We start from the raw sequence: 21,526 nt of genomic DNA, 5'->3' as shown, positions 1-21,526 counted from the left end.
CATTTGGACCGGATTCCTAAAGCGGCTCCAGTGCCACATATAGTGCAGGCAGCATAGTGTGGAGGGAAGGAGGAAGAAGGGTGGGGGAGGGGAGGGTGGGAGGACACAGACAGGGGGGATCCCAACGTACGGCAGAAAGTACATTTTGCATACAGTCCCATTAAAAAGGGCAAATCAGGAGGCGTGAGTTAATGAGCAGCCAGCTCAGGGGAAGGTCACACTTCATCTGAGAGCAGCCACAGAGATCGGATCACTCTTTGTCAGCACCGTGTTACACAAGAGAGCCATATGCTGCCAGCCTGAAACAGTCACATGACTTACAGGAAGCGGTAATGTGATCACGAGGCATGTGAGGGAATTACATGAGCTTGTTTGGGTGTTTTAGAGCACCTAAGCCTGCGAGGATGGGAACAGGTGTCACCCACAGCCGGGCGAACTTTCTGCCGCTTTTCCTTCCAGAACCAACTCGGAACATATGGGCATTTTTACATAAATAGTGATAGTATTATAGGACTGTCTCTGTTTTTATGGTCATGTTTCAGAGTGATTTTGAAATGGATAATAAGCGCTGACAACAATATTATTGTAACATCTAAACATGTTTCCCCCCCCCCAACAGATGAAGCACACTTAATTAAAGTCATGACTTGATTATTGCGTGATGACTTGTGGTCCAGTGGCGCGGGCACGGTGAGGTCATCGGAGCTCATGTGGCCGCCGTCCCGCTAATCTTTGTCACGTCGTTAATATTTTATCCCCCTGACAAAGACGCTCCAGCGGAGGTGGGAGGGCAGCAGCCACGCTGAGGTTAATAAAGCAGACGCACGTGTTGGTGCACACAGCTGGGCCGGTGCCATGGTTACTGACAACGCGGCTCCCAACGAGCAGGGAGGCGTAAGAATAGGTTAACCCGGGCTGGCCGGCTTCTCTGGGCGGCGATACGCGCGGGCGCGCACGGCACACGCAACCTCTCTGCTGTAGAGAAAGTCTTCTCCTCCAGTGTTTTTTGGCGCGGCAGCGGCGAGTTCACGTGTTCCATCAACACCGAGAGTGAGCAAATTCCAGGAAGGAGAGAGAAGAAAGAGAGAAAAAAAAAAAGTCGACAGGGTTGCATTCAAAGACCTGTAGGTCCCCTCTGAACTGTGAGCAGGACAGGCTTAATTAATACATTAATACTGAAGTGTATTTGAAAAGCATGTGTACGCACAGTTACTGACTATGTGTTTTTAGTTTGAGAGGCGCAGTGGAGTTGAGGGACCGCGTCGAAGACTGTAAATACGACGCTTAAATAAACAGACGCGAACTCCATGCGCTGTATGCTCCCCTCGAGCCTGAGCCTCACTTGCATTTTTGCGCATGACTCACGTTTCCACAAGCGGGTCGAGAGTGTTTTGGTCTACATCGCAATAAAAGGGGGCGTCTGCTGCTGCTGCTGCTGCTGCCGCTACTGCTGCCGCTGCTACGACACACAGAGGGTCTGGCTGCCGCCGGACTTTGCGCTGGTGCAAGCTACACGTGAGCGAGCGAGGAAGCTGTTCCCTTCCCCTTGCAGAGGCGCGCGTGCGCTCTAACGCGCGGACAGCTTTTGCGAAGTGGCAGCTGAGGAACTCTAGACATCAGTCTGAAGCGAAGCTCCGCTGGAGGACACGCACCACTCCGCCTCACCCGCTCCCGTCCTGCCCGTCCGTCCGTCCGTCCGCCCTGTCCCGGTCCGCGGGTCGCAGGCTCCACTGACACTCACCTCGCCACTAAACAGGAGCTTTTTGTATCTATATTTTATATATCTTTCGGTATTATTATTCTCGGAGCGGACAGCAATCAGCCGAGGAGGGGATGGATGAAAGAATACCGCATTTACAGGAGCGGCACCTCATGGAGCACGCAGATTTCTTGGGGTGAGTAACGCAAAACTCCGTCAAACTACGTGACATCGACTCCTCGCAGGCGGCGTCGTTGTTATCATTATTAATCGGTAACTTTCCCCCCCCCCCCCCTCACACTTCAGGATGGATTACCCCTCTCTCTACATGTGCAAGTCGAAAAGAGGAATAAAGCGAGAGGACAGTGGGAAGGTGCGCCTCGGTTTCTCCTATTGCAATTATTATTATTATTATTATTATTATTATTATTATTATTATTATTATTATTATTATTATTATTATTCAGTGCTTGAATACAGGTTTTAACAGCGTGTCTGTCTGTCTGTCCCTGTGTGTGCGTGTGTCACCAGGACGCGTACAAGTTGCCCCACCGGTTGATAGAGAAGAAGAGGAGGGATCGGATTAACGAGTGTATCGGGCAGCTGAAGGACCTGTTACCCGAGCATCTGAAGCTCTCGGTGAGAATTTCCCACATAAAAGTTTTTTATTCTAAACACGCGGACACGTGACTGGAGTTTTGCTAAACTGTTGCTCGCTGCTGTTTCCTCCGCAGACGCTCGGCCACCTGGAGAAAGCGGTGGTTTTGGAGTTGACGCTGAAGCACTTGAACGCGCTGACGGCTGTCACCGAGCAGCAGCACCAGAAGATCATCGCTCTGCAGAACGGTAAGAGAAGCAAACTTGGTTGATTTTTTTCAACAAATAAATAAAAAATATTTTTTTTATTTATATTACATTTTTGCCTGATAAGTCTGATTTGGCGCAACATTTCCCCAACATTTGAAAAGGCGAATTCAGGCTGTTTGGTGCCGCTTGCTCATCACCGGGAAGGACGAGGCGAGACACCTAAAAGGCACGTGATCGTCCCTTAACGCGTGTTTCTCTTGCAGGGGATCGCTCGATGAAATCTTCCATTCACGCCGACCTGGACGCGTTCCACTCGGGCTTCCAGGCCTGCGCCAAGGAGGTCCTGCAGTACCTGAGCCACTTCGAGAACTGGACGACGCGGGAGCAGAGGTGCGCGCAGCTCGTCAACCACCTTCACAAGTCGCTGGCACAGATCCAGCCCAGCGGCGCGCCGCTACCACCGCCGCCCCCGCAGCAGCAGCAGCAGCAGCAGCAGCTGCTGCCCGCCGCCGGGGACGCACAGGACGCGCAGAAAAGCGACGGCCAAGCGAACTGCGTGCCGGTCATCCAGAGGACCCAAGGCGGGGAGCTTAACGAGAACGACACGGACACGGACAGTGGATACGGGGGCGAGCCCGAGAAGGGCGACGGCAAGGAGAAAGACAAGCAAGGACACAAGGCGGTGAAGATCAAGCAGGAGTTCGGGGACGAGCGAGCAGCCAAGAAGCCAAAGATGAACTGTCCCACCGCGGGGGCCGCCCCGGGGGCCGCGGACCCCATCAGGGCCGATTTAGCGCTGATGAACTCGCTCATGGGAATAAGCAACGCGGGACAGCAGACGCCGATCTGCATGCCTTTCTACTTCATCAACCCGTCGGCCGCCGCCGCCGCCGCCGCCGCCGCCTCCTACGTGCCTCTGCTGGACAAGAGCAGCCTGGAGAAGTACATGTACCCGGCGGCGCTGGCCTCGCCCCTCCCCTGGTTCTACCCGGCGCAGGCGGCCGCCGCAGCAGCCGCCGCCGCCGCCGCCGCCTCCTTCCCGGGCTTGTCCGCCGCTCACGTCGACTGCCCGGACAGCGACGACTCGACCGAGGCGGAGGCGGATGCGACCGATGAGCGAGGAGAGGAAAGTCCCGAGAGTCGCGACGCAGAGAGTGACGTAGAAAGCAAGAGTGCTCCCCTGGATCAGACCCCCTCCTGCTCACCCAGCTAATCTGTCTGTGACCCAAACACCCCAAACACACACTTTTTAATTTTTCCTCTTCTTTTTTCATTTCCGAGGAGTTTGTGTATTTATTTATTGATATTATTATTAGTATTATTTTTTTCTCTCTCCTGTCGCAGCAGAGTTTCTCATGTACAGTCTGCATACCGGCGAGTTTGTGACAGTGGTGCGTGTGCCTTTTGCACTTCTGCTCGACCAATCATCCAAACGACGATAAATCGACGATGATTGACAGCAACGAGTTAGTTTTGTATCCTCTTTGATAAAAAACAAACAAACAAACAAATGTTTATTAAACGGCAACATTGGTGCCAAAAAAAACTTTGAGTACAGTGCGCAATGTCCCAATCAACAAGTCTTTTTTTTTTCTTTTTTTTTTTTCGATGTACGAATGGTACAACTGACCTCTGCCAATGGTGGCTAACCGCAGATGGGACCCCGAAGGACAGTTTTGCCCACGCCTGTGTTGTGTGTGCACTAAAACGGGGCCTGTAAAGGAGATGCAGTTGTTGGGCCGCAGTACCTCATCCCCTCCGCCACTGTGCCCTCCTGAGGGGCGGAGGAAATTAGTTCCCCTTCAAACACCATCATCAACAGCAAGTGAGACTTGAGGCTTTTAGCTTCTCAAACACAGTGTAAGATAAATCTAAACAGGTAGAAAACGGACATCAGCCCTCGACTCAGACATCAGAGCATCCTCGAAAAACACAATCACTTGAATCAATCTCAGTCATAGAGAGAATCAACCCGCTCGACCAGCATATTGTGAACCAACCCCCCCTTCCAAGAATGAAGCATTTCAGCACAGAGACGCAGACTCCTCCTGCGCCTCCCGATGAAAACATGTAGGATAGCACCTTAGAGATCTTTGATATTGAATGTACCTGTATTTTCCCACCTGTCAAAGTTTGTATGTAGGAAGATCTTTACTCTTTTGAGGCGTAAAGTGCACTTTTTTCTGCTTCGACTCCTCCCAAACAGACACCTCACTCTTTAAAAATAATGATGATGATGATGATGATGATAATAATAATGATGATGATAAAAGTCCATCACTGTAGTTCTCGCTGAGCTTTTTTTTTTTTTTTAAATTTGTGTTGTACTGACATCAAAAAGAGGTGGGCTGAGACACCACACGCTTTGTGATGATTTCATGCAATAAAGTGGTTAAATCACTAATGGATCAAAACACAGGCCAGGTTGATGTTTTTTAAAGCTCCTATGGGGCAAAATGGTTCAAATCATAATCAGATTTGAAAACCCTGCAGCCTGACTTTAAGCGAGACGAGCCCCAGTTCTGTGTTGTTATGTAAAACTTTGCTTTTTCAATGTCCTTCAGAGGTGGGAAAGCAGCTGCAGTCATGTGACCATCAGCTATGATCATTTTTAGGAACTCTCTCTTGGCCTGTTTTCTAATCAAATTAATCCCTGCAAGTGTTAGTGTTGTTCTGCTTTTTTCTTCTTTTTTTTTTTTTTTTTTAAGTTTTACCTGTGACTAAATAATGACCTGATTTTCATTGTATTTTGCATATATGACCTTGCTTTTGTAGTTTCTTCCTGTTGGTTTTTTGCCTAAATGAATTGTTATATATAGTGGCATGTGCTTCTGTAAATACGTTTTTGTGAATATAATACAGTATACATGTCTGTCAATGTTGTAGATGTCTGGATTTTGTTTTTTAACTGAGCAACTGTTGCACATTTCGTTAAAGCTTTACACATATGCTGTTCTAAATTATTGCTGATGAATTGTACAATAAATATATATAAAAACGAAACTCCTGTAGGTTTCTCGTTTTTATTTCTGGCAGCCGCCACCGTGTGACACCACCTAAGAGTCAACAGACGACTAAAATGGTACAAAGTACAGTAACGCCTCTAACAATAGCGGCCTCCCAGATGAAATGTATTGTTAGTAAGAGTCTTATCAGCTGACAGGTCACGGTGGAGGAATGTACAGTAAGCCAGGGCTTGAAACAAATGTCATGTGATAAAAGGAGGATGATGAAGTGCAATTACCCTCAGTCTGTACTGCCTGATGAAAAACAAGGGGCCTCCACCCAACCTGTCAGAGGCTTTAAGCAGGATCAAAACCATTAACAGGCTTACTGTGCTATTATTTTAATCTGTGTGAATAACTTTATCCATTCTAAAATCCCAGGAACCAGGGACTTTTGTGTGTCCTCGTGTTAACATCTTAAAAACGCACCGATTGGGAACATTAAGGTTTGAAGTGCCGCCCAAACATCTGCATTAAACTTTAATTTTCTCTCCTCAGTTACAAATACAAAGTTCTCTCTCCAATCTGCGGCTGAGTTAAAAGCGAGCCTTGCACTTTAGTTGCATGAGGTTGAAAAGGAAAATACTTTACAACTCGCCCTTTCCTTTACTGTAGGGGAAAAGTTGCTCCCGCCTGCCGGCTATGGTTTCTACAATAACTGGATAAATGTCTCCACCTAGCGGTGGGCACTCGCAGTACCGACTTGTGACTTTAAATTCCTTGGTCACGCACAGTCAGGTGGAAGAAGCGACCGTCAAAACACATCTGATTTGGTCAAATGGTTTATTGAATCATGCAATCAATTTCATATCAGCATCCAGTTACAGCCGTACATCCGTTAACACTTTGTAGTCTGTTAAGGCAGGAAAAAAAATCAGAATAAAAAAACAGGCTATGTACAGTCGACATCTTACAGTTGTTTGAAACGTATACAGTTGTAAACAGTGACCACATCTACACCACAAACCCAGCTTGGAAAACGCACACAAGTGGTTTCTTTAAAGGGGAAAATCCACCCTCAATATACATGATGCTATCTTACAGTCTAGAACTACAGTTTCTAATCCAGGTCTCCTAGAACTAATATTGAAAAGACACTGTAGTATAATATGCTTTAAGATGTTTAACATTATTGGGTGGATTTCTTTCAGTACCCACCTACTACTTACTGGGTGACGGTACTTTGTGAGTTGCAGGATGGCACATCATAGATTACACGAGGAATCATTTTACAGCTGTACACAAAGTGTTATGGTGACAATAATCCAGTAACTGGGTGGGAAACACAGGCCACCAAATACTGACAGATGAAACAGAACCATTGTTTCCTTGTTGTTGCCATTGCAGCGCTACCTGACTGTGCAGCACTGTGGCACTAATGCGTTTTACAGCATTTGATCTAAACTGACTACAACTGTTTCTCGTTTACAGTCTCTAAGAAGCTCCATTGTGCGTTCATGAAAACGCGACTGTGAAATGAATGTAAGGCACTTTGATGTTAGCAGCAGCTGAACTACAACCTAAGAGGAGCTTCATTCCTTCGTTTTTAAAAACACACACTCACACACGCACACTGATTATATGCCACCAAACCCACGGACTGTACTATGTATGCACACATCCAGATATGGCTATAGTAACACAATCATGCAACAAGACCTGCTCATCTTTGGCCACTGATCCTCACAGACACACAAGCAAAATACATTTGACAAAAATATATTGTTTAGTCATCCCAGCAACAGAACGAAAGCTTAAGGGGACAATCAACCGCTTCACTATGGTGACACTACTGCAGGAATGTGGCCGCTCCATTCTTTACAACTGGATGCACAGCTTTGTAATAAAATAGAATAATTCAATGAGTAAAGCTGAAAAGTAAGAAAAAGTATATAGTGTAAACAAACATTTTGGTACGTACAGACAGTAATATTCTTCAGTAACAAAACTATAAACTGTTTGTGCATAGTTTTGACATGAACAGACGATCAGAGCTACAGGGATGAATTCTGCTTTCAAAACTATAGATTCTACACATTTATGCTTATTGACGCAGGCGACTCTCTCCTTGCGCTTCTGTCAGACCGAGTCATGCTGCTGCGTAAAGGGAACTCACTGCAGAAATGACGCGACACTCATTTCAGAGATACACTTGTTCACGTACTAAGATTCTCAAGAGCGCTGTTCCAAAGGCAATAGTTTGATAGGATGCGTGATGCAAGCGATACAAATCATTCAGCAGGTGCTAAAAACGCCATTAACCTATTTGGTGGGTGTGTTCGTGGAGGAAAGTTCACCGCAGACCATCGCTTCAAAGGTCCGACCATGTTCAGAGACTGTGCACGATGCACGTGATGCTGCCGCCGTGCTCCGTTTCTTCATGCCATAGCTTTTAAACCGCGTCCCACCAAGTGCTTGACCAATTCCATTTACACAGATCGTCGTGTCATGTGACTCCTCACGGTCACGCTGGCCTTCATGTAAGTTGAGGGAAGAGTGCTTATTGGTGTGCTACTGAGGTATCCTTTAGAAAGACATCCACCCCTGGCCCCTCCTCCCCCCTTCCCGGTGGGAATGTCTTACACGTAGATGCCCTCTGGGTTGAGGCCAGCACTGAGGGGGCTGTGGAGCACCCGAAGGTGGCCGGACGCTGGCTGGGACGAGGTGGGACGTTTCAGCGAGCCAGTCAGGGCGGCTAGATCTGATTGTGAAAGACAGAAAAAGGGAGAAATCTGAAACACATTCTGTTCTGCTGACTACACCCAACAAGCTCCCAGTCAGACAGATACTTTAAACAGAGGGCTCAATATTCTCTTTCATGTCTGCTGCTAAAAAAAACAAACTAGAACGCTTTATTATTCTAATTCTGCTAAAACACCGCCAGGGGGCAGTGTTGAGTGATTTAGTAGATTGACTGAGCGTTACTGTATTCCAAATATTTTCCATATTTTTTCACTCACGAGCTGGAAGGCAAACAAATGATATGAGTACGTCCATTATTTGATAACATCATTTGATGACATTTTAGTGAAATAGAACTCAGTGAAACTCAGTCAATGTGAGATGTGAACACGCACTTTTGAATTGTTCCTGCCTCAAAAAGGTGGAAGGTTTTGTTTTTGTCCATTAACGTTTCTCTTTTTTGATTCTGTTTCATGCAATCGATCCTGTTCCTGGTTGCAGCACATAGTTACTCAAAGTGCCTCCATGTCGATAATAACGCTGAATGTCCCATCATCATGTGCGAGCTGACCGAGCCAGCCTCCGTCTGACTGCTCTACTTAATTTCTATAGAGCTCAGTTCACTTGAATATCTGTGTGCTCGTCTCCTGACCGACAGCGGCGCTTTGAAACCAATTACTGAGGAAAGTGCTGAACGTGTGACAAATGGACAGCATGAAGGATGGAGTGATGGACAGAGTGATGGACAGAGGAAGTATGCTGAACAAATGGCGTCAGCCCTGCCTGTAGTGCGGCGCTGTTGGCCTGGAGACTCTCATTTCCACTGAGTGATTTAAATCAAAACTAAAATCCCCCCCGCCCCCACCCACACACACACACACACACACACACACACACACACACACACACACACACACACACACACACACACACACACACACACACACACACACACACACACACACACACACTGCTCATTATCTCCCTCCTTCCTCAAACGCGCTGGCACTCAGGCGCACGTCATTTTCCCCCAGCAGGCTGTTGAGACGGCAGAGAGAAAAATATAATAAGTGGCTGATGGAGGGGAATGACTTTCCTACTGCACAGGCCGACTCAAACTGCACTTCAATCAGAGGGACGTCGAGTGTCTCCTGTGTGGACCAAATGCAATGGGCAACATTTATCCTCGCAGCGTGCAATTTCAAAGCTGATGGGGCTGTAATTCCTGCCTGCACTCTTCCAAGTCGGCCCCTGGTGCAAAAGCATGGGCTAAAAATAAAACAAAAAGTGCCAGGTGTCTGCACATCCACTCCTCCGTCTAAAAATGGAGCTAAAAGATTCCTCACGTGCGAGCGCCCACTTGCACTCTTTGCTTGCAAACAGTGACCCATCACTCCCACCTTGACATTGCTGTTAGACCTTCAGCGTCATCATCTCCCAGCACGGTGATGTGGATCATTGCAAGCGTGTATCGTTTGCCTTCTCACTGCTTGTTACCACTGCAATATTATTAATTATAATTCCTTTCTATTGGATGGTCAATGTATTTCACGTGGACACACCGACAGAAGCCCAATGACAGCAGACGGGGAAGCAAACAGTACCTCTCCCACACTGAAGGGGGCCTGCACGAGCCCATGAATCGGTTTGAGTCTTCTCCTGCCTTTGCTCTTCTTCTACTCACACAGTCAAGTGCACAACAGCTGTCTGTTTAGTTATGAATTTGTGGTGAATTTCTATCCTTGGATTTTTTTCTTCAACCCTGACAATCATCTCCACTGAGACAGACAGACTTTAAAAAGCCAATGGAGATGAGGAGGACTTGGATCCACCAATGAACTTTGTGTGCAAGTAAAGGTAAGAGCTTGTGTGTGGACAGAACGCTGAATGTGGCAGCTGCCATTTGAACTGAAGCTCCTCTGTGGGGTTGAAGTGTTGGTCATACTGACAATGCAGTGGTGTGTTACTAGTATTACCTATACTGCGACTGGTGTGTGTGCCCTCGTCCTCGGCCGGTTCAGCGGGCAGCACGGTGACCTTGGTGCCGGTCTGCTTGATGAACTGCTGCAGGTTGACCTGCCTCAGCTCCTTGGTCAGCAGCTCCAGCTCGTGCTGCATGTCCTTCAGTGGAACACAGAGACTCTTACCCACTGGCATGACGCACGCACGCACGTCAGTTTGCTAATCGACAATCTGCCACAGATTACACGCTGGGTCATCTTGTGTGTGATTGTCAACTCAGACTGCAAGACTCACTGGCTGCGTTTCCATGACCAGTTTTTAAATTGCCACGTTTAGGTTTTGTGCAATTCCAGGGGTGATGGAACTGCAGCTAGAGACACAGAAGCACCTGAACTCGTCTCACCTGCAGTTTCTTGCTGCTCTGTCCGAGGGACCTCTCCACAGCTCTGCAGCTGCTCTCCAGCTGGACGGCTTGTCTCTCCTGGGCTTTCAGTTCTGTTTTGACTCTGAGGACTTGAGCCCGAGCCTCTGCCTCACTGACCCACTGAGTCTCCTGCCGCTCCCTCTGGAGCCGCTCCTCCTCCAGCCCCGCCTCAATACTCTGAGGGAGCGAAAAAAACAATCAGCATTAAAAGAAAAAAACAAACACGCACATGTTTGTGTGTGTTTCACATGTACAAATATTTCACATCCCCCCTAAACAACATACACGGACTGACAAGTTTAGGTTTTAACAAAAGATTGATTAATGTTAAAAACCAATGGATCTAAAGTACCCAGCTTCAGCACTTAAATCTATTTTAGCTGATTCCCCTCAATACGCCCCGAACCTCCCAATTATAGCACACCTGTACCATTGCCAACTTTTCTTCAATGTCAAGTTCACAGCCCTGCAGGCGTCCTCGCAGCTCCTGCAGCCGCTCCTCCAGCTGCCTCTCGCTCTCCAGCTCAATCTGCAGCTCAGTCGCCCAGAACTCCTCCTCCTCCATCTCCACCTCGCTCTTCCTCAGGTGCTTCTCCAGCCTCACAATCTCTTCCGTCAGCGCCGCCCCGTGGTCGGGGCCGCCGTAGCCTCCTGCCCCTCGGCCGCCCTTCCCCTCGGCGAAGACCTGCAGCTCGGCCTCGTAGGACTCCAGCTTGGTCTCCAGCACGTTGAGGGTCTCCCGCTGCAGACCCACCAGCCTCACCAGGTCCTCCATGCGGCAGGCCCACAGGCCAGGCGACGCCGTGCCTAGTGGCGGCGGCCCCACATGGTGGTGGCCCCCGCCGCCCCCCTGCAGGAGCCTCCGCTTGGCCTCGGCCTCGCCCAGCCGACCCCCGCCCAGGATCTCCCTGAGGCCCCTGGGGGCCCCGGTGAAGGTCAGAGACTTGCGTCGTGGCTCGCGGCGGCGCAGCGAGCGGTCATTGGGGTGGCGGAGCTTGGCGAGGGGGGGGAGGCTCTGTCGGTGAAGCCCACGCTCGGGCCCCCTGAGGGGGGGTCCCTCCGAGGGGGGCCGCTCGGTCAGGGAGGGGCCCGTGCGGTGCAGGATGAGCTGGACGTCGCCGGCGTACTGGCCCCACGTGTTGAGAGAGGCCACAGGGCTCTCGTTGGGAGCCAGGTGGCGCTCAGTGTCCCGCCATTTCTCCACCAGCGTGTATCTGCCAGTGCGACCTGGAGGCACAACAGAAAAACTTTTAGCACGTCTGCGGTCAACTGCACCGACACTGACAACTTTTATCCAAGTTCCTTTCAAGCAACGAGGGATTGGAATGATTCCAGAACTAACTTGCAGTCACACAGCTGTGCTATGTCCAAGCAAAGATTCAAAACTGAAGAAGAAATAAGAAGAAAACCCAGCAGAACACGTCATCCTGTTAAGAGTCAAGGTCTGTTATGCTGCATTTCTCTCATTAGATAAACAGCAAATCAACAAACGCTTGACCTTCATTTTGTGAAAACAAAATTTGCTTAATCAGAACCACATTGCGAGCTATTTTCTTTTGATTACCGACCGTTAGGCTTCTCTGGATTCTGCTATCAAATGGTGCGAGTTGAGTTCATCGCAGCAGCTCGGAGGGTTTTCTCTACCAAATCCACGCCTTCAGTGTCAAACGCGGAAAATAAACAGCCGCCGCATGAAAAACAGAGCAGTCAGCTGAAAGACGGTGTAAAGCTGCAGAGGTCTGCAATACTGGCCATTTTTTTTGTCATTCCTTTATTCTCTCTTTGCAGAATGCAAAACCATTCACATTGTGTATGACCTGCACCATGCAAAGAATGAAACTGCTTCATGAGTGGGGAAGGCGTGCGGCAACCGCGGCAGAAGTCTTTAGTGCAGCCGAATACAAAGGAGCGTATTTATGTGCGGCCATGTAATTTGGTGAGTATAATTTTAGAAATAAAAGGCAGAGAGGAAGGGGCTCACAAGTGCTGCTTTCTCAGTTTGGCAGCAGACTGAGGGATGACTCAGACTTTCCCCTCCTCCTACCCAGCGCTTTTGTGGGAAGTGATGTCAATACAGCAAATGCCCCTGTTATTGAAGAAGCCATATGGGAAAGGGTAGGGGGTGTGGGGGCGGGGGGGGGGGGGGGGGGGGTTCACTCGCATACAAGTGAGTAGCAGTGGAAGCCTTTGACTGGGATCCACCGTATCGCAGCAGGGTCTTAACGTGCAGGCAGGAGACGTGTTTAGTTGATAGGAAGGCGCAAAAGGCTCGCTGACATTTGGGGAGAGCCTTGAAGCTCCATCAGGACGGCGGCTTGAGGAGCGCGTGGCTCGATGAAAGGCTGCACCCCTTCCACATCTCCCTCTGCTCTGCGGAGGCGCAGGGGAACACGCTGTAAGTGTTAGCGTACGCTGGCATCGGCCGCCTTCACTCGGCTGCTTTAACTGCTGCCAGCAGCCCCGCTGCCTCCGCCCTTTTCAAGCGAACTGTGTTGCGTGAATTCCACCAGGACTCTAGATTTATATCTACCAGTCTGGGAACAATAACAAAGTGGATCAGGAATTTGGCAACAAAGAGAGGGAAACGGTCACTTAATGTTTCCGTTGAAACTGGCGCAACTAAATGTGTCTCGAATGACGGCGGTGTGGCCAGAACGACGGGCTGGAGGGAGACGCTTTTAAAAAAAGAATTCTTAAAAAAAAGCTTTCATTAAAACGTACGTTTCCAAACAGAAACTTTGGGATAAGTTGAACAAAGAATTGAATGAATGATTCCCGTTTGCGTGAGTCATCTAGTAAAGTCATCACGCTGAGAGACCTGAGTGGGAGTTAATTACAGCCGGGTTAAAATAATGTGTTTCAGATAAGGGAGAAACGTACCTATGGCTTGTGCCAGAGCGATCACCACTTCCTGGCAGGTGGTTGCCTCGGTGACCCCGCACACCACCCTCTGGACCCCATCCACCCAGACCTTGAGCTCCATGTTGGGTCAGAAGCGAGGGGGCCAGTTGAGGTTTGCCGGCCCCGACATTATTGAAGACTCCAGCGGTGCTGGGCAGCTTCGAGCCCCTCTGGCTACTTCACTGAGAGCAGAAGAAAAGGAATCAGGGGGGAAAACAGGAAACAGTTACTCAGGATGTGCTCAAGGCAACTTTTGCAGAGCTGCTTCCTTAAAGGAAAGGCTCTTAACAGATACTCAAACCCTTGAATACCAACTAACTGATATGATTTACTGGTGAAATGAGCGAGAAGCGATTTCATCATAGTGAACCATCCAGTTGAAAAACAAAATCCCTCACACAGGCAGGCCTGCCAGGCCCAGCTGGCCATGAGGCTGTTATTTTGTTCTTCTATGAAAAGGTGCATAACACTCGGGGTGAGCAGAAACAGGCTGCCAGCTGACATCCCCAGGAAGTCCCTGCGTTTGTGTTGAGAGTTACATAAAAACAGCGAGGAGAGAGCAGGAAGATGGGCCGAGTAACACAGAGACGCACGTAGGAAGGGGGATTTGTGGGGGGGGGGGGGGGGGGGGGTTGGGGGTTCACTTACAAAAATAAGTAAAAGCAGGCAGGAGGGTGACGCTCTGGACTGAGGCTGTTTTGTTTTTCTTGTGCGACTGTTGTGTTCTGCTTTGGCTTCCTATTCCCCTTCCAAAACACTGGTGCAGCCAGTAACATACACACAATAAAATATCCAGAATTGGCTTTAGCCATTAAGTTTGCACAGCCGCAATCCCGGCAGACTGACTCAAAGCTAATACACCCACAGTCGCTTTGCAAAACGGTTACTGCTGTTAGTGGATCTCCACGGCACGCACTGCAGTCACCGCTCCATCAACCTCCAGCTCCACATGCTGGACTGCTCTGTTTGCCCTTGTTGTCCTGGGAGTTGTGGAGGGAAACAGTGGATTGTGTTCAGTGGAAGGGCCAGAATCAAAGACCCCGGGTCGTCACCGCGCCGCTGGCCAGAAAAAGGAAAAGTTTGCGTCATGTTGTGTTGCGCGGCAGGTTGCAGAGAGGGTACAGCTGTGCTGACGGTGCATTCCATTATCCCCAGAAACTGGAATTCAGAGTGAATGGAATGATGTCACAACCAGCTGTAGTTGGGCAAAGCAAGATGCTGCTGTACCGACGCTGTTCGGCCTCCATGTACGAGCTCCACGTGACGTGACAGCTCAGGTAGACGATGCACCAAAATGTCAAGGACTTCTTAATTACACTGGAAGGAGACCGAGTGGTCAAGACACAGCTTCCTCTCTGCGCTGATAAAGGGGCTTGGCTAGGGTCGTCCTGGTTCCTGCGTAAATAAAAGTTTCTGATGACGGAGCAAACTGGGATTTTAACATCTTTGAAGGATAATGAAGCACACGGCCGGCCTGGTCAAAAAACAAACAAAACACAGGTTCTTGGGAAAATGCTCCCCCTTGCACAGACTAAAATCTTCTCCTAACGATGCCATATGTTTTGGGCACTATGGGGGTTGCTATCTTTGCTGACTTGGCTCTTGAAAAGGGGAGTGGAGAGGCGGCTCCAACCACTGTGGTATCACAGCGCTGAGCCTCACGGAGAAAGTTCACTCCAGGCTGCCAGTAAAGAGGCTTAGACAGACGGGTGAGCAGCGGACGGGGAGGAAGGATGTAGGATGTGTCGTTGCCTTGGAATGCTGGACCGTCATCTCACTGTTGAGAAATGTTTCATGCCCAAATGGTGTCTGGAAATAGCTTCAAGACATTCTCACCGCTCAAATTAAAAACATGGACAAAGCATTTATGTATAAATAAACTAAAGATCAGCCGGCACATTAACACAGAGTGGGAAACATCCGTCGATGGGAGCCGATCCTTCAGAATGTCCTTGAAGGTCGACGTGCCAGAAGAGAATGATCAGATCCGTATCGCTCTCCATTCATCTGACCTTCACTGCTCCTTCTCCCTCCAGTCAAAAGGCCCTTTTGTTCCCCAACCCCCCGGCCATCACACCTCCCCCCCCACAAGCTTGCATATTCCCTGTGCACATTCACAAAGTCATCCACAGCAGCCTCCCAAATACTTTTGTCCATATTCAGAAGACAGGAGACGGAGCTGCAAAGTCATATTCACTGAATTAAGCGCGCAAACTAAGCTCCACCTATTAAATTCCGAGCTGGGTTGTGTGAGTCAGTTCATTTTCTTTATTAAGAAAATAATCATCACGGCTTCCCGAGTCCCAAGGTGACAGATTTAAATTGCTTGTTTGGCTTCAATTAGCCCGCAGCCCAGAATAAGAAGCAATAAGTGAAAAAGAGCAGTTGGAGGCAGTGAGAATCATTTTCTGTTGACAAGTTCAGTATGGATTAAAGCGCTCACACAGTTTTTAATTCTCACTTAACTGCCGTAGCCGTGAACCGACTTATCGCTTTAGCTCAGTGTGCAATTAAGTCACATGCATTTTTATGATTAGGGCTTCAAATCAAAGCGTTAATTACACCCTGTATGCACTAATGCACGGCATGTTTCCCTCGTTAAATGTTATTCCTACACGTCGACTGTGTGTATTGCCAGTGCCAGGGTGGCAGCTTGGCGAGGGGCTGACTCTTGATCACTCTATTCTTGGCTGCCTCAGACTTCCCTTAAATGGTATAAAGAGCTGGAGGACGGGGAGAAAATTTGTCAAACAAAGGCACACTGCGAAGGTTTTCTGCTGCGACCCGGAACACCGGCTGCCATTCCTGATGAGCTCTTTTCCAGGAGGGAATGTGGGGACAGCGTCAGACCGGGACTTGATGCAAAACAGGCAAAGTGAATCAGCTGAGGGGGGTGGGGGTTTTATTACACTGAAGTGGTACAGGGAGAGTGCCAAAAAACACTCCCTATAACAACATGGTGTCAGCACTGCCTGGGATACTGCGCAGTGTTTTGATTAAAATCCAGTCAAATCTCAAAAAAATAAACAATCAAAAATAAATAATAAAAAACACGAGAAGAAAAATACACAGATTCTGCTCGGGATCTTCTTTCTTACAAAGGCACAACTTGACTCAGTGAGACTTTTCTACATGCCACCAGACCAATAACAGTTATATATATTCACCAACATTAACCAAGGAAGCCCAAATAATGATATCCTGGGCTGAGTGGTGGGTGGAAAGGTGCCATCCTGGGCTCCTCTGGCCTCCCAAAGCCTCGGTCTGGGGAGATGCCCACTCCCTGAGCTCTGCTGCTCACTGTGTGCCAGAGAGGCATTTCACCACGCAGCAAACAGGGGCTTAACATCATGTCGGCTCTGCTCGACCTCCGCCTCCGGACGATCAATGGGTAGCGAACGGTCAAGCTCCATCAGAACGTCTTCTCTTCTCTTCGCTTTGACTTGAGAACACATTCCTCTCCAGACTGGTGGGGTGTGTGAGCAGCGGCCTGGCCAACAGCTCCTCCTGGTCTACATGAGCGCACCGGGCTGGCAGGAAGAGCACTTTCGCCTGGCTGCTGGTGTAAACAGCCCGCCATATGCTCCTGTGGGCGATCAGTGCCGACAACGCACCGTTTCCACAGAGCACGGTGAAGGAAACCCTGGAGGACTTTTGCTTCGAGAGACTGAAACCTCCGTCGTAGCGACTGAGTGACCCGAGGACGGAGCCGTTCGGCGGTTTGCTGAGCAAGACGACATCTGAGGTAAACTGAACGGGACGTCCGTTACATAAAAAAAAAAACAAGAAAATGAAGGGAAAAGAACCAAGTTCACAGGGAACTCAAGCCAAGCAGCCATCTTGTACAAGTTGCTGACACACACACACACACACACACACACACACACACACACACACACACACACACACACACACACACACACACACACACACACACACACACACACGATTGTTTGCCACAATATGAAATGTATCAAGGTTGGCTGCTGCCTTTTGCTCTTACTTCCAATTTATTGATTGCTGAGTGGATGCCGACTGTGAATCTAATTGACCCTCCAGGGAATAATAAAGGTCTCCTGACTCGACTCAACTATCCAAGTACACAATCTATAAACCAACATGCCTCTGAAATGCGACACTGTCATAGGGGAGGACAGTCATCAGGTTGATCAAATAGGCGTTCCAGTGTCTCATCCACGCAACTGACAGCTCACCAAATTCTTGGAATTACACTCGCTCCACAGCAATATGTAATTAAAAGCAATTTATACACTGCTGTAATTGGTAGCAGATCTGCTGTGAACCAGTGAGCAAAGGAAGAAGCTGCTGCTTTACTGTTGCTGTTCTTGTGGCGACACAGTTTGAGGTAACTCAGGGATTCTCTCCTTAATTTTGGCTATTCAGGAGTCAAATGCTGCAACCGCAGTATTAACGCTGGGCCAACCCACACTACATACATACAATTACGTTAATGCAAGACTTGCATGCATACTTGGCAATACGTTTGGTCACAAGCTTGCGATGGGAAGCGCACAGAGATGCACTCCTGAGCATCTGTGTAAGAGCCTCTATAAATGTTAATGTTGCGGAGCAGGGCTGAGAGTGTTTGCCAGGGAAGCGGCCTTGATCCTGTGGAGTGGAATCTGATAACGTTCAGGATATGCATTCCTAGGCTGTGAGAAAGCAACGTGCCATGACTGCTTTGTGATGTTGGTGGCAAGGCAAAAGGGAAATAATCTCACCATTCTCACAAAAAAATTGATCTTCAGTAAGGTCGCATTTCAGCTCTCTCGATACAGAATCGTGTAACAGAAGCACACGTTTCTACTGGCTGACATCAGAGTCGGCTGACCTCTACATCTGATTTAGCACACATTTTGGAGAATGTAGTAAGCCAGAGAGGGTAAGAATTCTCATTTCTGTGGATTTCAGTGACGGGCCTTTTTTTTTGCACAATATCCGACCTTTAAAGGAGATTCATTCCTCCAACTTAGAGCAGTAAGATCAACAGAGTAAATCATCCCAAATAAGTCCTGACCAATTTAGTTTCACTGGGTTTTTTGTTTTTTTTTTGCAAGTTTCAGCAAATTTTCACTTTAGCTTTAATTGAAAGATCATCTGGGATTAAACCTTGTCACGCTACAGACAAAAACATCACAGCTCTAACTCCAGCAGCCCCTGCCCTTCAGCAAGGCACCCTTTCTCACATGGCAGCCTGGCTGATGTTAAACCCCCTATTTGGGTGTTCGGGGATGGAAGAGTCTTAAACATCTGGACACCACGTTCAGCCAGCAATAATACAGCCTTTGTTCCCCGACTATATTCAGTGCTCAGGAGCCATCAGGCCAGGCAGCAGGCTGCTGCTGCTGCACGGCAATAGAGCTGCAGCAACGCAGCGGGGCAACAAGAGGCCCCTCAAGATTTACATGTCACAGCAGTCTGTGAAACTTCATCTGGTGCCAAATCCCTCTCGTGCACACAAGCATTTAAAGATATGGAACTGTTTGTTTGCACCTGCTCAAAAGGCAGCCGCACTAAAGTCGACTTTACATGAAGCTTGAGGCCGACCCCCACTTTTAACAGCAGCTCTGTGCAGTCAATCCTCCACCATTAGGGAGAAACTCAAACACCAAAACAAACAACATCAACCAAACTTGACTCAACATGTTCATAACAGCCAATCAAAGGCAACATATTTTTATAATTGACTTTCACCAAAGTCGTTTGATGATGTTTGTTTTGAATCTTCAAAGATTTGGCTGACAAGCTTTTGTGAGTTTCGGTGGGTGGCTGGAATGTTTTGGGTTGCTGCTGATGCAAGAGAACTCATGTAAATAAGGAGTCACCCAGGCTTTGAGAAACTGTGCGGGGCTTCTTTTGATGTTGCAATACATTAGATTAATCAGATTTGAAAAAAAAAAAAAAAAAACTTGTCTGGAAGTCCTGCTCTACAGGTTGGTCTTACATCACCTGGTTTAAGTCACGACGCTTTGACAGAACAACTGCAACTCCCTAGTGTTAAAATCTCTAATGCGTTGTTGTGAGTGAGAGAGAGCTTGTAAGACAAGATGCAGAGACGCCGATGATTAGCTTCAATAATTTGCAAAAGAGGCTATAAACACGAACAATAGGCGTGTGGAGAAAAGTCTGAATCCTCACAATAGTACCGCAGCTTTGGAATCACTCTGGATTCCAATATGTAGCCTTCCAGCTCCGCGTTCTGGGGGCTTTAAACCCGACATATCCGGCCCATTGTTACCCTCCCAGCTCCCCTCTTCCAGGCGTCGGTGTCGAAGTGGGACGACGCTGAAGAAATGGCGATAGTCCGGGCTCGCAACTATGTTTCCACGAGTGAGAAAAATGTTTCCCGTTATCTCCGACTGGGAACTACGGCGGGATGAGGTGCGGAACCATCGGCCCCCGGCCGGCTGGGTCGCTCTTACCTCGGTGCTGCGAACGGAACTCGGTGTTTTCCCCTCCTGCGACTGAAGTTTACCGTGGAAAAACAACCCGGTGGAGGCGAGAATTCCGCTAGGAAAGGGAGGAAAACGGTCCTTCGCAACTCGCCACTAAATCACTTCCAAGCAACTGCGACAAAAGTGCCGCTGGTCGCAGACTGCAGAGGGCAGCGGACTGGAGGTCCAGACGCAGAACGGACGGTTCTGGCTTTCCAGTCCCTCTGCTGGAAAGTTTGCGTGTGTCCTTCTACGTGCGTTGGTGCTCTGCGGTCTCCAGCAGCAGCAGCAGCAGCAGCAGCAGCTGCGGAAAATGCCCCTCTGCTTGTTTCATGACTCCTGCTGGTAAATACATCGCATTGGAAGTGGGACACCGCAAGGCATTGTGGACTGTTTAAAGCTGCAATACACTCCGAGGGGAGGGGGAGGCAACTTTTCGTCGAGCACAGCATCTCACAGAGGACTCACACAGACACACACACAGACACATTAACGCACCTCCAGTTTGGAGAACATGGCAAAAGAACAAGAGAAGGAAAACCCTGCCCGATTCCGCCGAAGAAGACAAATGAAGAACTGACAGCAGCTGAGGGGATAAGGTACATCCACAATGCACATTTTTGAAGTATTTTAAACCCCTAATTAGGATAAAAAGGCTTAATACTGACTTGGTTAGTTGGTGACTGCAATAGCACAGTAATAACAGTCTGCACTGTATTGCTTATTTTTAAAGGAGCACTATGTGGTTCTCGGGCCTTCAAACCAGAGTATCAAAAATAATTTTTTATAGTCTTGTGGCTCAAAACAGTGAGAATGGCAACCCTGTCATTGACACAGACACCAGTCGGGTATGTTACTGGACAATAGAACTTTGGTTGCCTGCCCTCCACCTTCTTCTGAGAACATCTTCCTCTTCCCGCCTCCTCCAACAATGTATCCTTCAGTCTCTCTGTCTTTGTCACATCTGTCATCACCAACAGACTGGTGGTCAAGCGTCTTAGCCAAACAAAGGGAACTGATGTTGGTGTCTGAAGTGTCTTTGAAAATCGATGCATGTTCTGCAAGTTGTGTAATAGTAGTAGTAGTCGTAGTAGTAGGAGTCAGGGTCAGCCAGCCAGGTGCACAGTACCAGTTGCAATGCAACATCATTATTGTTATTATGCAAGTACAACAAAACTTTGAAGAGTCTCTCGGCTTCCACAGAGGAAGACATTTTTTTAGAATTTTTTTTTTTTTTAGAATTTATACGTGCAAGTTGTTTTTTTTTGTATTAGTACAGCACATATAAATAAGTTGGAAAATAACAGATCAAATATATAGAAGATACCACACACTTCTTTATCTACAGAATGACTCAATTGTTTTGAAACTATAATTGAAAAAAATATATATAACTTCAAGGCACGAGAACTGCATATTGTTGAACAGCAAATGCAACGAGTTTCCCCGTTTATTAGATAAGATCTCGACAGTTCATTTAATAAGAACCCACGTTCACATGCATCGGAAAAAAATGCATCGAAAATCGCTCTGCATCAGCTGGAGTAGTTGACAGGCATGTGGCAGTTGAACCAATGGAGACTTACTGCCC

At 48.2% G+C, this 21,526-nt stretch overlaps 2 protein-coding genes across 3 annotated transcripts; one reads left to right on the top strand and one right to left on the bottom strand.

Moving 5' to 3' along the window:
* The first annotated feature begins 116 nt into the window (after window positions 1-116).
* Window positions 117-5,384, top strand: bhlhe41 (basic helix-loop-helix family, member e41). The gene is made up of 5 exons (XM_076014787.1): window positions 117-1,895; window positions 2,006-2,072; window positions 2,231-2,338; window positions 2,434-2,545; window positions 2,770-5,384. Exons 1-5 carry the CDS (start codon window positions 1,834-1,836, stop codon window positions 3,717-3,719), a joined length of 1,299 nt encoding a protein of 432 aa, XP_075870902.1. The 5' UTR covers window positions 117-1,833; the 3' UTR covers window positions 3,720-5,384.
* Window positions 5,385-6,280: 896 nt separating this feature from the next.
* Window positions 6,281-20,321, bottom strand: rassf8a (Ras association domain family member 8a). Of its 2 annotated transcripts, none has more exons than XM_076014785.1 (6): window positions 19,924-20,321; window positions 13,460-13,662; window positions 11,004-11,806; window positions 10,559-10,756; window positions 10,170-10,314; window positions 6,281-8,212 (listed from the first exon to the last, which is right to left on the bottom strand). In XM_076014785.1, the coding sequence occupies exons 2-6, from the start codon at window positions 13,560-13,562 to the stop codon at window positions 8,091-8,093; spliced, it is 1,371 nt and encodes a 456-aa protein (XP_075870900.1). In that variant the 5' UTR covers window positions 13,563-13,662; window positions 19,924-20,321; the 3' UTR covers window positions 6,281-8,090. The 2 variants fall into 2 exon arrangements, with proteins under 2 accessions (XP_075870900.1, XP_075870901.1); XM_076014786.1 differs by having other exon boundaries at window positions 11,010-11,806; window positions 19,924-20,318.
* Window positions 20,322-21,526: the final 1,205 nt, after the last annotated feature.

The sequence above is a fragment of the Nelusetta ayraudi genome, unplaced genomic scaffold, assembly GCF_046127955.1.
Source record: "Nelusetta ayraudi isolate G7.1 ecotype Tasmania unplaced genomic scaffold, CSIRO-AGI_Nayr_v1 ptg000173l, whole genome shotgun sequence".
In the NCBI taxonomy this organism is placed as follows: Eukaryota; Metazoa; Chordata; class Actinopteri; order Tetraodontiformes; family Monacanthidae; genus Nelusetta; species Nelusetta ayraudi.
The sequence above is the reverse complement of the archived record's forward strand: the minus strand, read 5'-3'. Positions and strand labels throughout refer to the sequence as shown.

Bases quoted from the DNA above. Each gene is read 5' to 3' on its own strand.
- bhlhe41 (XM_076014787.1), top strand. From the start codon at position 1,834: ATGGATGAAAGAATACCGCATTTACAGGAGCGGCACCTCATGGAGCAC. The intron at 2,073-2,230 runs GTGCGCCTCGGT...GTGTGTCACCAG, and splicing joins AGCGAGAGGACAGTGGGAAG to GACGCGTACAAGTTGCCCCA. The intron at 2,339-2,433 runs GTGAGAATTTCC...TTTCCTCCGCAG, and splicing joins CCGAGCATCTGAAGCTCTCG to ACGCTCGGCCACCTGGAGAA.
- rassf8a (XM_076014785.1), bottom strand. From the start codon at position 13,562: ATGGAGCTCAAGGTCTGGGTGGATGGGGTCCAGAGGGTGGTGTGCGGG. The intron at 10,315-10,558 runs GTGAGACGAGTT...GTTCCACTGAAG, and splicing joins AGAGCAGCAAGAAACTGCAG to GACATGCAGCACGAGCTGGA. The intron at 8,213-10,169 runs GTAATACTAGTA...TTTCACAATCAG, and splicing joins ACACACCAGTCGCAGTATAG to ATCTAGCCGCCCTGACTGGC.